The 16,539-nt window shown below is 46.4% G+C and overlaps 1 protein-coding gene across 1 annotated transcript; it reads right to left on the minus strand.

The window, feature by feature from the left end:
- Positions 1-1,186: 1,186 nt before the first annotated feature.
- LOC138786736 (oocyte zinc finger protein XlCOF22-like) lies at positions 1,187-9,888 on the minus strand. Its single transcript, XM_069963747.1, has 4 exons — positions 9,509-9,888; positions 9,355-9,422; positions 8,838-9,258; positions 1,187-2,571 (listed from the first exon to the last, which is right to left on the minus strand). Exons 1-4 carry the CDS (start codon positions 9,591-9,593, stop codon positions 1,421-1,423), a joined length of 1,725 nt encoding a protein of 574 aa, XP_069819848.1. The 5' UTR covers positions 9,594-9,888; the 3' UTR covers positions 1,187-1,420.
- Between the last annotated feature and the right edge of the window lie 6,651 nt (positions 9,889-16,539).

Genomic DNA, 16,539 nt, shown 5'->3' on the forward strand with positions numbered 1-16,539 from the left:
TGGGACTGCACAGAGGTGCCTATATACATTACTACTATACTGGGGCACAGAACATACCTAATTATAAAGTGAGGACCCACGGACACCTCCAAACTGTGGGGGCACAGAGGGGTGTAACTATTATATTGGTGTACAGGGGACATGACTTCGCTCGGGGCCCCAGAAATGCCAAGACCGCCCTATCTTGCCCCAATGTTTTTCCCCAATTCTTCAACAGAAATTCTGGCACAAGATAAAGAATCACGTGACACAAAAAACCTGTAGGGGATAAAAAGCAAGACAAAAGCAATATTTATAGTAATTTATACATAAAGGGGTATTCCGCTTATACATAACTTTTGTTGCTGCCCATGGTGAGACTAACTGTTCCTTCCACACTTGTTATTATCTATTCAGTCTCCTTCCCCCAGTTCTGAGCTGCTGCTTTCTGCTGAGGACACAAACATCTGAGTGTGAGCTTTTCTCTCTGTCTCCCCTCCTCCTTCCCTCCCTTCTGAGACGCTGATGTAAACAAGTCCCTGGCAGGCTTTGGCTATGTTCCCACGTTTTTTCCCATATTTTTCAAAATGATGTCTGTCATTTCGCAGTTTAGTCGTCCGTCAGTGCAATGACGGCCATTAGTACATTATTCCAGTTCAGGTAAACTGATCGCTCATTGGATGTGTCTTTAATTAAAAAGTCCATTGAATTTAAGAGTAAGGACAGTGAGAAAACAAAAACTGTGTGTGAACAACTAAAATAAACAGACAACATCTTCTCTTATTTTTACTTGGTGTGATCATAGCCTTTATCTGCAACTATGTAGCTTCTTTGTAATGCAGAAGTTGCAGATAGGGACTTGTTTACATCAGCCGTCTCAGAAGGGAGGGGGAGAGAAAAGCTCACACTCAGATTTTCGTGTCTTCAGTAGAAAGCAGCAGCTCAGAACTAGGGGAAGGAGACTGAATAGATAATAACAAGTATGTAAGGAACAGTTAGTCTCACCATGGGCAGAGGGGAGTCTGATTATAGCTCTATGGGTTACACAGGGAGCTGCTGTCAGTAAGTGCAGTGAGTACAGTTACTAATACTATACACAGAACTATTCTACTAGACATGAGCAAATTTACAGTAGGAATGAAGGGAATCACTTTGTTCCTATCTGACATCTGCTCATCAGGCTGCAATCTTTTATGTCTGCTCTGCTCCGCTCCATGCCGCTCCTCCCCGGGTGCTGGGAAAAGATGGATCCAGTCCTGGGAAACTCGGAGAAAATTCCCAGGACTGCATCCATCTTTTCAAGCAGACTTCAAAGCCGGCAGTCTGATGAGCAGAATGCAGATAGGAAAGAAGCCATTCCCTTTGTTCCTACTGTAAATCTCGATTTTTTACTATAAAATTTTCCTTCATAATCATTTAGAATTCTTTATATTCATTTACCTCATTGTGAGCAAGAAAATGGCTGCTCCCTTTTGTGAATTTTTTCATGAACCACAAGATGTGATTTCAAATTAAAACATTTCCCACATACTGAACATAAAAATGGCTTCTCCCCTGTGTGAGTTCTTTGATGCTTAACAAGAACCGATTTCTCAGTAAAATATTTCCCACAAATTGAACATAAAAATGGCTTCTCCCCTGTGTGAATTCTTTTATGGTTAAGAAGACTTGCTTTCTGAGCAAAACACTTCCCACATTCCGAACATAAAAATGGCTTTTCCCCTGTGTGAGTTCTCTGATGTATAACAAGAACTGATTTCTGAATAAAACATTTCCCACATTCCAAACATGAAAATGGCTTCTCCCCTGTGTGAGTTCTCTGATGCTTAACAAGAACTGATTTCTCAGTAAAACATTTCCCACATTCAGAACATGAAAATGGCTTCTCCCCTGTGTGAGTTCTCTGATGCGTAACAAGAACTGATTTATGTTTAAAAGATTTCCCACATTCTGAACATGAAAATGGCTTCTCATTTTTGTGAGATCTTTGATGTATATCAAGAACTGATTTGTGAGCAAAACATCTTCCACATTTTGGGCACAAAAATGGCTTCTCCCCTGTGTGAGTTCTTTGATGGGTAACAAGACGTGATTTCCAAGTAAAACATTTTCCACATTCTGAACATGAAAATGGTATATCTCCTGTGTGAATTCTTTGATGGTTAACAAGCTTTGATCTCTGAGAAAAACATTTCCCACATTCTGAACATGAAAATGGCTTTTCCCCTGTGTGAATTCTCTGATGGGTAACAAGACTTGATTTATAAATGAAACATTTTCCACATTCAGAACATGAAAATGCCTTCTCCGCCTCTGTAAGATATGTTTTGTGAGTAAAGCATTTTTCGCGGTGTAAATATGAAAACTGAGACTTTCCTGCATTTGCTCTTTGATGTTTATCGTCTTCTCTGTAAATGTCAGCTTGCTGTGATGGAGCAGAAGATGGGACTTGTATAACAGGATGAGATGAGAGATCTTTGCTGTGAGGGGCTGAGGGTGTATCTGGGATAGTGGACGGCTCCTCATATGTATCTTGTGTGATATGATCCTCTGAGGAGATCTGATGTCCCCCTGAGCTCCTGGTAGAATCATCTGCAAAGGAGAAAACACCATTTCTCTTATTTCCCAGTAATAGAAGCTTAAACATACTGCAGACATGGAAAGTTACTCTTTTTTATGTAACATAATAAGAATGATCAGATCTGTTCCCATCCACAGGAAGTGTCAGGGAGAAGAATCTAGAAGCTGGAGGCCGGGGAGATGACGTCCTTAGTGGTAAAAGTAACGGAAACTCTTCTCAAATATAACAGATAACCTGCTGGGCCCCAACCAGCATGGCGTTACTGGGGGCAGATCACGGCTTTTTCTCTCATTTTCTGCATAAGTCACGTGGTGCAGTGACGTCCCCGACCCGGCCGGCCTCTGGCTACCTATGTCCTTGGTAAGTGCTCAGAGACTTCCACACAGCTCAAAACAGAACGGGTAGACATAGGTCCAGCGTGGAAATGGTGGTCCTGGAAGCAATAGGGCTTCTGACTTGTCTATGTATATGGTATAACCTGAAAGCTTAGTGCCGTGACCTGGGGTCGCTAGGTGTGGTTAGCAGCGGGTTAGTGTGGTGGTATTATTTAGGCACTTGTCACAGTGACCAGGAGTGGTGATTCCCACCCCCGAGTACACAACCACTGGGCTTTGACAAGGGTAGGACCAGGTGCGTACAGGTGCGAGTGCGACAGAGTCCAGTACTTAACCAGAAGATGACTTTACTTGAGAATTTCAGTGCAATCCAGGTGAAATATCTTTTGTAGGTGCAGGTACAGGTGATAGTGCTTGAGGTAGTGACTGATAGTAGAAGGTAGAAGAGCCATCCTCCTATTGGTGGTAAAAAGGAGAAGGAAGAAGTGTAATAGGTGGGAAGTGTGTGTGGTACCTGCACCAGTGATTGGTTGAAACAGTGAACAAAGCAAAAGTTAAAGGAAAAGTCCAGCTATTAAAGTATTGTATTGCCCCCCAAAAGTTATAGAAATCACCAATATACACTTATTATGGGAGATGCTTATAATGTGCTTTTTTCTCTGCACTTACTACTGCATCAAGGCTTCACTTCCTGAATAACATGGTGATGTCACTTCCTGGATAACATGTTGATGTCACTTCCTAGATAACATGGTGATGTCACTTCCTGGATAACATGGTGATGTCACTTCCTGGATAATATGGTAATGTCACTTCCTGGATAACATGGTTATGTCACAACCCGATTCCCAGAGCTGTGCGGGCTGTGGCTGCTGGAGAGGATGATGGCAGGGGGATGCTCAGTGTCCCTCCAGTGCCCTGTGTCACTCACTGTCCCCCTGCCATCATCCTCTCCAGCAGCCACAGCCCTGGGAATCGGGTCGTGACATTACCATGTTATCCAGGAAGTGACATCATCTTATCCAGGAAGTGACATCACCATCTTATCCAGGAAGTGACATCACCATCTTATTCAGAAAGTGACATCATCATGTTATCCAGGAAGTGAAGCCTTGATGAAGTAGTAAGTGCAGGGAAAAAAGCACTTTCCTCTTTGTCCTCAGGCAGCCCAGATGGGATATTCTGTCCCCCAGACTCCACCCTAGGACCGTCCACCTAGCATAGCAATCAAGAATTTAGCATGTTTAATTGATGGCCTATAAGAGCCCACTCTCTCAGCTGTCACATGTGTTTTTTCTGTCCTCGTTCCACCAGCAGGAGTGTGTAGTATCTACCTCTCCTGCTCTCATCCACCTTTGTTTTTTTTTTTTCTATCTTCCTATTTGGAGGCAGTTGAGTATTTCCTCTCCTGCTTCCATCTTGTATTCTAACATATATTTCTGTTTGTTTTATTCCAGGTTGGCCAATGTGGGAAACCTTGGCCACAGCACTAGCAGCATGTGCTGCACTTAGGGGTCCTGCCATGAGTGCTGTGGCATTTTCATGTGACCCCATGAAGCAACAGCCAGTGAAGGAAATCCTGGCCAAGTTGCAGGCTTGCTGTACTTTCTGGGGATCCTGAAAGGTCAGCATATCCCCTGTGCTCCTGATACCTGTCAGTTGAGCTTCCCAGAGTGTTTCTATAGGTCTAAGCACAGCCGATGCGATGTGGGCCTATAGCTGGTGCGATACGCTATAGCCTGTGCGATGTGGGCCGATAGCCGGTGCGATGTGAGCCTATAGCTGGTGTGATGTGGGCCTATAGCCGGTGCGATGTGGGCCTATAGCTGGTGTGATACGCTATAGCCGGTGTAATGTGGGCCTATAGCCGGTGCGATGTGGGCCTATAGCCGATGCGATGTGGGCCTATAGCTGGTGTAATACGCTATAGCCTGTGCGATGTGGGCCGATAGCCGGTGCGATGTGGGCCTATAGCCGGTGCGATGTGGGCCTATAGCCGGTGCGATGTGGGCCTATAGCTGGTGCGATGTGGGCCTATAGCCGGTGCGATGTGGGCCTATAGCCGGTGCGATGTGGGCCGATAGCCGGTGCGATGTGGACCTATAGCTGGTGTGATGTGGGCCTATAGCCGGTGCGATGTGGGCCTATAGCTGGTGCGATGTGGGCCGATAGCTGGTGCGATGTGGACCTATAGCTGGTGTGATGTGGGCCTATAGCCGGTGTGATACGCTATAGCCGGTGCGATGTGGGCCTATAGTCGGTATGATATGTGCCTAAAGCCGGCTCCTACACTCACTATTATCTGCTGATCTCTTCTATAGTCCAGAAGAATATCTGTTTATTGGCATCTGTTTCCTTTGTCCCTTGCAGATCCGGACTCTGAGCAGTGCTGGTCGTCTCACAAGAGCACAAGATGTACAAAGTCTTCATCTTGATCTAATGTCAGAATTGTTTCATGAACATTTGCTGCCAGGGGTCTCCGGTCCATACAGTGATGTATTCATGATTTACCTCATTGCTGCTGATCTGCTAGGAGTTTTATCCACTATTCCCTGTGCTGGGAGGTCGGGGAGCCTTCTCCTATGTGTCTCTGCCTAAACATAAGGAGAAAATTCTAGATGGTTTCCATTAGATATGTCTCCTCTGCTCTTCTGTAGAAGTCTCCATGTTTTTATGATGCCATTCATACATTGCTGTATACTCCTTACATCCACACCTAATGGAGCACACATGGCTTATTCTTCACTGTCTAAGCAGTGTTTGTCATCTGAAGTTCTGATCTCGTGCTTGCTTGGTCTCCGGTCCTGTATACCATTATGAAGCTGTGATGGCAGCCCTCCAGGTCCTTGGTGTGGTGATGTATACCCTTATCAAGTGGCTTTTGTGATGGTACTCCTCCGGGTGGCAATGTATACCCTTATGTAGTGGTCATTATGGTGATGGCAGCCCTCCAGGTCCTTGGTGTGGTGATGTATACCCTTATCAAGTGGCTTTTGTGATGGTACTCCTCCGGGTGGCAATGTATACCCTTATGTAGTGGTCATTATGGTGATGGCAGCCCTCCAGGTCCTTGGTGTGGTGATGTATACCCTTATCAAGTGGCTATTGTGATGGTAGTCCTCCGGGTCCTTAGTGTGGCAATGTATACCCTTATGTAGTGGCCATTATGGTGATGGCAGCCCTATGGGTCCTTAGTGTGGCAATGTATACCCTTATGTAGTGGCCATTATGGTGATGGCTGCTCTCCTGATCCTTGGTGTGATCCTGTATTGATGATCGGCCATTTTAAGGAAGATTTAACAGGAAAGCTTCATGGATCTGGCCTCAAACACTCTCATTTACTACAAGAAAGCCTCTACCGTCAGATGGCAGGCCACTCTGCGAGAATTGGAAATGAGAATTTATCCTTTCTACCATAAGGACCTTCACCATCTCACTTCTTCTGCCACAGATACAGGTACCTCAGAGATCTCCAACAGGAAATCCTCCCATCCTGGTATCAGATCCCTTCTGGTTATAGAGAGGCTGAACTCTATTATTGGAGCAGGCCTTCTCTATGGCTGAATGAGAAGATCTCCACAAAGGGAAGATATATATTACTGTACCCTGATGTCTGTTATCAAGGGGGGGACACTGGCAGATGTGTGGACTCTATGATGCAGAGGATTGTCCTTATGGTTCCCATGAGATGTGATCAGTGAGATGTTGGTTGCATTTGCTGTGTCATGTTAGTTTGAAGCATCTGTACCTGGGAAACAGTCAATGCTGACCAGATGTGACAGGAGCCGGTGATCCAACATCTGGGAGCTGTGACAGAAACCGGTGATCCAACCTCTGAGAGCTGTGACAGGAGCCGGTGATCCAACCTCTGTGAGCTGTGACAGGAGCCGCTGATCCAACCTCTGAGAGCTGTGACAGGAGCCGCTGATCCAACCTCTGTGAGCTGTGACAGGAGCCGGTGATCCAACCTCTGTGAGCTGTGACAGGAGCCGGTGATCCAACCTCTGTGAGCTGTGACAGGAGCCGGTGATCCAACCTCTGTGAGCTGTGACAGGAGCCGCTGATCTAACCTCTGGGAGCTGTGACAGGAGCCAGTGATCCAACCTCTGTGAGCTGTGACAGGAGCCGCTGATCCAACCTCTGAGAGCTGTGATAGGAGCCGCTGATCCAACCTCTGAGAGCTGTGATAGGAGCAGCTGATCCAACCTCTGTGAGCTGTGACAGGAGCCGCTGATCCAACCTCTGTGAGCTGTGACAGGAGCCGGTGATCCAACCTCTGTGAGCTGTGACAGGAGCCAGTGATCCAACCAAGATGCCTGTACTATAACTTTCTGCTCCAGGCTGTGAGGGGCTTGCTGCTCAAAATTTAGTGAAGTTTTTAGAAATTCAGTTTATCCGCTGATGTCCTTCAATATTTACCCTCCCCTGGTTTTTAGCTATAAAAATTTCATCTGTGCTGCCTGAGGACGAAGAGGAAAGAGAAAATTTTTCTTACCTGTAATTTTACTTTCCTTAAGCCCGAAGGCAGCACACATATACCCACCCAATGATCTATTTTTAGTGATTCGTCTATATTTAAAACATGTGACAGCTGAGAGAGTGGGCTCTTATAGGCCATCAATTAAACATGCAAATTTCTTGAATGCTATGCTAGGTGGACGGTCCTAGGGTGGAGTCTGGGGGACAGAATATCCCATCTGTGTTGCCTTTGGACTCTACGAAAGTAAAATGTAATTACAGGTAAGAAATTTTCTCTTTATAAGCATTTCCCGTAATAAGCGTATATTGGTGATTTGTATAACTTTTGGGGGGCAATACAATACTTTATTAAAAATTTTCGCCAAACTTTTCCTTTAACCTTTTTCCCTTTAGCTGTGCACAAACAAGTTAGAGTGAGACACCATAAGGAGACATTGCAGAAAGGCAGCCATCATCCCAGATTGAGTCACCTATAGACAGGGGGTATACAAGATGTGGTGGCTCAGCTGTACTGGGACATTACATTACCTAAAGCCTGGAGGTCGCCCAACAAAGGGGAGAGAGTAGAGAGAAGGTTCCTGATGATAAGAAGTACATCCTCTGCTAATGCAGCCATGGTAATATCACAGAGTATGGTGGTGACTGTGCGGAGGGTGTTACAGGGGGTATGTGGTATAGTAAGAGACTGAGAGGGATTAGAGAGAAGGGGGAGAGGGGGCAACCTTGTGCTGTTACTGTGAAGATGTCGAAGGGCAAAGTATTACGTCTGTTAATCTGGAGCTGCCGGCAGTTTGTGTATAAGCTATAATATATTGGGAGAATATAGGGCCAAACCGTCTACGCTGAATAGTGGTGGGAATAAAGGGCCATGAGGTCTTGTCGGAGGCCTTTCCTGCATCTACACTAAGTATAATGGTCAAAGGTCATGAGGGGTCATATACTCGATCACTGAAAAATTCTCGACTCTAGTAACAAGCACTCGAACATTTTAGTTCTCACTGAACATCACTGTCAGTCATTACCGAGCCATGTCTGTGAGCGCTGGGACTTTATGTGTTCGGTCTCTTTTTTTTCAACAAAGAAAAGACCAAATATTGTCACAAAGGAGCAGGGACCCTGTGAGTTAAAGACATAATTTAAAAAAAAATGAAGTCAATATATTACATAACTTCTTGCGATCACAGCCCCTGTTGATTTTTTTATTTTTTGTTAATTTTCAAAACAGGTACACAGTAAGAGGAGGACAGTCACTATAACCTTAACCTTCCTCTTCTTACCAGCAGGAGACTGATAGTGATATATTGTCCGCTGGGACTGTGCTGTATATTAGAACTTAGGCTGAATGATTATATAGCTGGAAAACTGACAGGACACAGAACTTATAATATTCCACACAGAATAGTTACAGCCGGTGACTGAGGAGAATGTATGACTGTTCTCTGCATTTAGTGGTCACTACTCACCTGGGCGGTTACCTGTAGTGATGTCCTCCTTATACTGCTCATCACTGCTGTCATCTGTCTCCTCTTCTTTTACCCTCATGTCTGTAGCATTCATAAAGTTCAGATTCTTCCCCATAGAAATGTCCTCATTATACTGCTCATCACTGCTGTTATCTGTCTCTTCTTCTTCTGCCTCTTCTTTTACCCTTATGTCGGTAGCATTACAACAGTTTAAATTATTCACTCTAGTAACTTCTTCCTTATACTGCTCATCACCGCTCACATATGTCTCCTCTTCTTCTTTCATCATCATATTTTTAGCATTAATAGAATTCAGATCCTTCCCTGTAATAATTTCCTCCTTATACTGCTCATTACTGCGGTCATCTGTCTCTTCTTTTAAGGTCATATCTGGAGCATTGATCTCAATTAGATCTTCCCCCTGATTCATAAGATGTGAGAGAAATATTGTAGAAGACGTCAGACAGGAGGAGAAGTCAGGTGGGATGTACAGATCATAGGGAACATCTCCATCTACCTGATCCTGATCCTGTGGGAGAAGAGGACGGGGACATCTCTCTGGTGCTGTTCTCTTACTGGATCTGACTGGAGGGAACACATACAGAGACTGAATTCATTCTTTCCATCCAGATAATACACAGAGGAGGTGTGTATATAGTCCTGTCTATTACCTGCTGATGGGAGGGGCTGCTGATCCTCCAGCATCACATCCTTGTACTGATCCTTGTGTCCTTCTACATACTCCCACTCCTCCATGGAGAAATAGACCGCCACGTCCTGACACCTTATAGGAACCTGACACACACAATGATCACACAGTCATCCCCCCCCCCCTCCAGTGGTGTTACTGTATAATGTCCCAGCATTCCCAGCAGCCACAGTCTCACCTCTCCACTCAGCAGCTCCACCATCTTGTTGGTGACTTCTAGGATCTTCTCTTCCTCCATTTCCTCATGTATCAGGGGCCCCGGGATTGGGCTCAGGGTTCTTCCCCATCCTTCACACCCAGGGGCCCCACAGCGCCCACTAGAGGACTTCTTCACTACTGTGTAATCCTGTGTATGGAGAGACACATTACTATTACTCCATCCATTCCCAGAATCCCTCACCTCCCCAGTCCTATCCATCTGTTATTCCATAGATAAGAATGATGTCATGATGACATCACTCCCAGAATCCCTCACCTCTCCAGTCCTATCCATCTGTTATTCCATAGATAAGAATGATGTCATGATGACATCACTCCCAGAATCCCTCACCTCTCCAGTCCTATCCATCTGTTATTCCATAGATAAGAATGAGGTCATGATGACATCACTCCCAGAATCCCTCACCTCTCCAGTCCTATCCATCTGTTATTCCATAGATAAGAATGATGTCATGATGACATCACTCCCAGAATCCCTCACCTCTCCAGTCCTATCCATCTGTTATTCCATAGATAAGAATGATGTCATGATGACATCACTCCCAGAATCCCTCACCTCTCCAGTCCTATCCATCTGTTATTCCATAGATAAGAATGAGGTCATGATGACATCACTCCCAGAATCCCTCACCTCCCCAGTCCTATCCATCTGTTATTCCATAGATAAGAATGATGTCATGATGACATCACTCCCAGAATCCCTCACCTCCCCAGTCCTATCCATCTGTTATTCCATAGATAAGAATGATGTCATGATGACATCACTCCCAGAATCCCTCACCTCCCCAGTCCTATCCATCTGTTATTCCATAGATAAGAATGATGTCATGATGACATCACTCCCAGAATCCCTCACCTCTCCAGTCCTATCCATCTGTTATTCCATAGATAAGAATGATGTCATGATGACATCACTCCCAGAATCCCTCACCTCCCCAGTAAGCAGGAAGAGTATGTGTAGGGTGAGGGTTATTATCCTCTCGGCCATCTTGTCTCTGTCTCTCTCCATGGTTGATGGGTCGGTCTCTTATATAGAAGATATCAGCAGAGGATCCTGGAGTGTTGGGAGATGAATGGAGAAAACAGGAGACAATGTAACACAACTCAGCACAAATTTGTGCAAAAAAAGTAAAAGTTCTGGCTCCTGTAATGTATCAATACAGGACAGAGAAATACCCAGTCCTGAAGGGGTTAATCCTCCTGCTCTCCCCCAGCTCCCTCCACTGTAGTGACTAAATCCCATACCGTAAAGGGACCTTGTGGGGGCGGGCACACAGCTCCCAAGCAAGCTCCGCCCCGGACGGATTTCATTGACTGTTCCACCTGTACAGGAGCCGTGTGCTTCCAGGACCTGCCATGATGTCACAGTCATGTGATCAGTCACATGGAGGAGGAGGAGTCACATGATCAGGGGCTGCTGCTCAGTGTATGCAGGACTCTTGTGCTGGATGAGCTGAAGTGATGTGTATGCAGCAGAGCTGTCTGTGTGTGATGTGTGTGGAGCAGAGCTGTGTATGTGTGTGTTATATATGCCTGCAGCAGAGCCCTGTGTGTAATGTGCATGTAGCTGAGCTGTATGTGTGTAATGTACATGTAGCTGAGCTGTATGTGTGTAATGTACATGTAGCTGAGCTGTATGTGTGTAATGTACATGTAGCTGAGCTGTCTGTGTGTAATGTACATGTAGCTGAGCTGTATGTGTGTAATGTGCATGTAGCTGAGCTGTATGTGTGTAATGTGCATGTAGCTGAGCTGTATGTGTGTAATGTACATGTAGCTGAGCTGTATGTGTGTAATGTACATGTAGCTGAGCTGTATATGTGTAATGTACATGTAGCTGAGCTGTAGGTGTGTAATGTACATGTAGCTGAGCTGTATATGTGTAATGTACATGTAGCTGAGCTGTATGTGTGTAATGTACATGTAGCTGAGCTGTATGTGTGTAATGTACATGTAGCTGAGCTGTATGTGTGTAATGTACATGTAGCTGAGCTGTATATATGTAATGTACATGTAGCTGAGCTGTATGTGTGTAATGTACATGTAGCTGAGCTGTATATATGTGTAATGTACATGTAGCTGAGCTGTATATATGTGTAATGTACATGTAGCTGAGCTGTATATGTGTAATGTAAATGTAGCTGAGCTGTATATGTGTAAATGTAGCTGAGCTGTATGTGTGTAACGTACATGTAGCTGAGCTGTGTGTGTAATGTACATGTAGCTGAGCTGTATATATGTGTGTAACGTACATGTAGCTGAGCTGTATGTGTGTAATGTACATGTAGCTGAGCTGTATATGTGTGTAATGTACATGTAGCTGAGCTGTATGTGTGTAATGTACATGTAGCTGAGCTGTATATGTGTAATGTACATGTAGCTGAGCTGTATATATGTGTGTAATGTACATGTAGCTGAGCTGTATATGTGTAATGTACATGTGGCTGAGCTGTATGTGTGTAATGTACATGTAGCTGAGCTGTATGTGTGTAATGTACATGTAGCTGAGCTGTATGTGTGTAATGTACATGTAGCTGAGCTGTATATGTGTAATGTACATGAAGCTGAGCTGTATATGTGTGTAATGTACATGTAGCTGAGCTGTATGTGTACACAGTAGGGCTGGGGTCACACTACGTATATTTCAGTCAGTATTGTGGTCCTCATATTGCAACCAAAACCAGGAGTTGATTAAAAACACAGAAAGGATCTGTGGTGAAATGGTGAAATTGAGTGGATGGCGGCCATATAACAGTAAATAACGGCCATTATTTCAATCTAACAGCCGTTGTTTTAAAATAACAGCAAATATTTGCCATTAAATGGCGCCATCCACTCAATTTCATCATTGTGTGAACAGATCCTTTCTGTGTTTTTAATCAACTCCTGGTTTCTCAGCCCCACTTAATGCCTATAGCCTGTGGAACTTGTCGGGGGTGTACATTGTCCCCGGCCCTTTTTGCGCTAGCGATGGAGCCCCTGGCGATCTTCACACACCAAAATCCTGATATTCAAGGAATACTTATAGCCTCTAGAACGTACAAATTGCACCCTTTTGCAGATATTTCTTCATTTTCTCTTACTAGCCCTTTAACGTCCCTCCCCAACTTATTTCGTACTCTGTCTGACTTTGATAAAGTATCTGTTCCCCGTATTAACCAGAATCAGAACCATCTAAATCAGAAACGCTCTACTGCAATATTCCAGACTCTAAACAAAAACTGATACGAATTAATTTTGTATTTCAACCCCAATCCCGTACCCTCCTATACCTCGGGATAAAACTTAGTGGTTCTCTGAATACTCTAACTATGCCTCTTTGTCCACAACAGTTAGATCTGATCTTCGTAAATGGAATGTCCCTCATCTGTGGTGGTTAGGCAGGATAAATGCGGTCAGGACGGCGGTCACTCTGGGTACTGTACTATTTTCGCTGATTGCCACTTCCCCTGGTGGGCTCCGACCTAGATGGACTACAGCGTGATGTACTGAAATTTATATGGAATGGTAAAAGACCTCGTATTGATAATAAAATTATGCTAATCCATAAACGTGCAGGAGGTCTCTCGGTTACTCATTTTGGTCACTATTATATGGCTGCCCGTCTAGCACAACTTTTGTTGATACACTCTAAAGAACATCATCCTAGCTGGGTTCTCCTTGAATGTGATTTAGTAAGTCCCTACACACATTCAGAGCTGATGTGGTCGCGCTTACCCTCGTTGCCTCGTCTGCACGCCTCGGCCCAAATAGTACTCTATTCTTTGGAGAAAAGTTAGATTTAGGGTACAAACCCACTTGACGTATTTGCTGCGTGAATCAGTCTTAAAAATAAGCAGGCAAAACGCAGGTTGGCTTTATACAATTGTTCTGTGTTAAAATACGCAATTGCGTATTTTTGAAGCGTGAAGCTACATGCGTTTTTCGCACAGGTTGTTAACAACTGATGCTTTGCTAACAACAAGCTTCATGCTTCAAAAATACGCAATTGCGTATTTTAACACAGAACAATTGTATAAAGCCAACCTGCGTTTTGCCTGCTTATTTTTAAGACTGATTCACGCAGCAAATACGTCAAGTGGGTTAGTACCCTTAAGAAAAAATTTACGGTCAGCTGTTTTCCCCCGGCTTTCTATTTTAGAGAACCCTATGTTTATACGCCATGGAAGATTTTAGACGCCATCATGATCTCCATTGGTAGAATCTTATAGAATGCGGCAGATATTTTCATTTTAACAAACTTATCGCCCTCCGGCCACTGAATGTTCCCCCTCAGATTTTGAATGTACAGCCCTTTATTCTCCTGATAGCAGAGGTTGCTGTCACTCTTATATTCTATGTTGGCTGCCCCACCAAGTGGCACGAAAATTCCCTACATGACTCAATGGGAGTCTGATTTACATATTTCATTATCTCCACTACAGTGGAAAATGAGCAGTGAACTCAACTTAACAGAAACTGCTCTTAAGGTCCTTCACCGTGCATATTATGTACCTTTTAGGTTACATGCTATCTACCCTGAAATTTCCCCCTTTTGTTTTAGGGGGTGCACAGCCATTGGTACAATGCATCACATATGGTGGTCGTGTCCGATAGTCCATTAGTTTTGTCTTGAGGTAGATACAGTGGCGGATTAAATGTACCCTGGGCCCCGGGCTGTCCACCCAACCTGGGCCCCCCCCCCAGTCAATTCGCCCACATTATAATCTGCTACTGCGTGTCCCCCCCCCCCACCCCACTGTCCCCAATAAACACTGCCTGCCTGCCTCCCCTCCCTGCTGACCCCAATAAACATAATGTTTGGTCCGTTGCTACTACCCCAGTAAGCATTGCCCACCCCACCTCCACTGCCCCCAATAAACATATCGCCACCTCACCTGGTCCCCTGATGTTGCCCCCCCCCCAAGGTCACAGCAGCACAGAGGATGTCAGGAGAGGAGGGTGCTGATCTTATAGGAGAGGTCCAAGCAGCACAGAGGATGTCAGGAGAAGAGGATGCTGATCTTATAGGAGAGGTCCGAGCAGCACAGAGGATGTCAGGAGAGGAGGGTGCTAATCCTATAGGAGATAGTCCCCCTTTATAGATGGTCTCCCTCTTTTCCCCCTTTATAGATGGTCTCCCTCTTTCCCCCCTTATAGATGGTCCCCCTCTTTCCCCCCTTATAGATGGTCCCCCTCTTCCCCCCTTATAGATGGTCCCCCTCTTTCCCTCTTTATAGCTGGTCCCCCTCTTTCCCCCTCTATAGCTGGTCCCCCTCTTTCCCCCCTTATAGATGGTCCCCCTCTTTCCCCCTTATAGATGGTCCCCCTCTTTCCCCCTCTATAGCTGGTCCCCCTCTTTCCCCCTTATAGCTCGTCCCCCTCTTCCCTCTCCCCCCTTATAGCTGGTCCTCCTTTCCCCCCTTATAGCTGGTCCCCCTCTTCCCTCTCCCCCCTTATAGCTGGTCCTCCTTTTCCCCCTTATAGATGGTCCCCCTCTCCCCCCTCCCTTATAGATGGTCCCCCTCTCCCCCCCCCCCCCTCCCTTATAGATGGTCCCCCTCTCCGCCCTCCCTTATAGATGGTCCCCTCTCCCCCCTCGCTTATAGATGGTCCCTCTCTCCCCCCTCCCTTTATAGATGGTCCCCCTCTCCCCCTCCCTTTATAGATGGTCCCCCTCTTTCCCCCCCTTATAGATGGTCCCCCTCTCCCCCCTCCCTTATAGATGGTCCCCCTCTCCCCCCTCCCTTATAGATGGTCCCCCTCTCCCCCCCTTTATAGATGGTCCTCCTTTTCCCCCTTATAGATGGTCCCCCTCTCCCCCATAGATGGTCCCCCTCTCCCCCCTCCCTTATAGATGGTCCCCCTCTCCCCCCTCCCTTATAGATGGTCCCCCTCTCCCCCCTCCCTTATAGATGGTCCCCCTCTCCCCCCCTCCCTTTATAGATGGTCCCCCTCTCCCCCCTCCCTTTATAGATGGCCCCCCTCCCTTTATAGATGGTCCCCCTCTTTCCCCCCTTATAGATGGTCCCCCTCTCCCCCCCTCCCTTATAGATAGTCCCCCTCTCCCCCCTCCCTTATAGATGGTCCCCCTCCCTTTATAGATGGTCCCCCTCTTTCCCCCCTTATAGATGGTCCCCCTCTCCCCCCCCTCCCTTATAGATAGTCCCCCTCTCCCCCCTCCCTTATAGATGGTCCCCCTCTCCCCCCTCCCTTATAGATGGTCCCCCTCTCCCCCCTCCCTTATAGATGGTCCCCCTCTTTCCCCCCCTTATAGCTGGCCCCCCTTTCCCCCCTTCATAGATGCCCCCCAGTGAGTAAATAACACAAAAATAACAAAATACAACTCACCTACCCTGCGTTCCCCCGTCGATCCTCTCTCCGTCTGATGCGCGGCTGCCGGGGGTGTCCGGTCCTCTCCCCGGCAGCGCGCGCATCACACAGCTCCTAGTGCCGCCTGGGCCCTGACTTCCGGTACGTGCGCTCCCAGTACCGGAAGTCAGGGCCCCAGGCGGCACTAGGAGCTGTGTGATGCGCGCGATGCCGGGGAGAGGACCGGACACCCCCGGCAGCCGCGCATCAGACGGAGGCAGCCGGAGACTGTGACCGCAAGCGAAACAATGCTTGCGGTCACAAGAGTGCAGTGGCGGGTGGGCCTCCCGGGCGGCATTATAATGTGGGCGGCAAGGCATGGGCCCCCCCGGAGCCTCGGGCCCCGGGCGGCCGCCCAAACCGCCTACATTATAATCCGCCATTGGGTAGATATCATCGGCCGCTCCTACCCTAAAACACCAC

The sequence above is a fragment of the Dendropsophus ebraccatus genome, chromosome 3 (genome assembly GCF_027789765.1).
Source record: "Dendropsophus ebraccatus isolate aDenEbr1 chromosome 3, aDenEbr1.pat, whole genome shotgun sequence".
In the NCBI taxonomy this organism is placed as follows: domain Eukaryota; kingdom Metazoa; phylum Chordata; class Amphibia; order Anura; family Hylidae; genus Dendropsophus; species Dendropsophus ebraccatus.

Bases quoted from the DNA above. Each gene is read 5' to 3' on its own strand.
- LOC138786736 (XM_069963747.1), bottom strand. From the start codon at position 9,593: ATGGAGGAGTGGGAGTATGTAGAAGGACACAAGGATCAGTACAAGGAT. The intron at 9,259-9,354 runs GTAGATGGAGAT...CTTATGAATCAG, and splicing joins TCCCACAGGATCAGGATCAG to GGGGAAGATCTAATTGAGAT. The intron at 2,572-8,837 runs GTGAGTAGTGAC...TCTCCTTTGCAG, and splicing joins CACTACAGGTAACCGCCCAG to ATGATTCTACCAGGAGCTCA.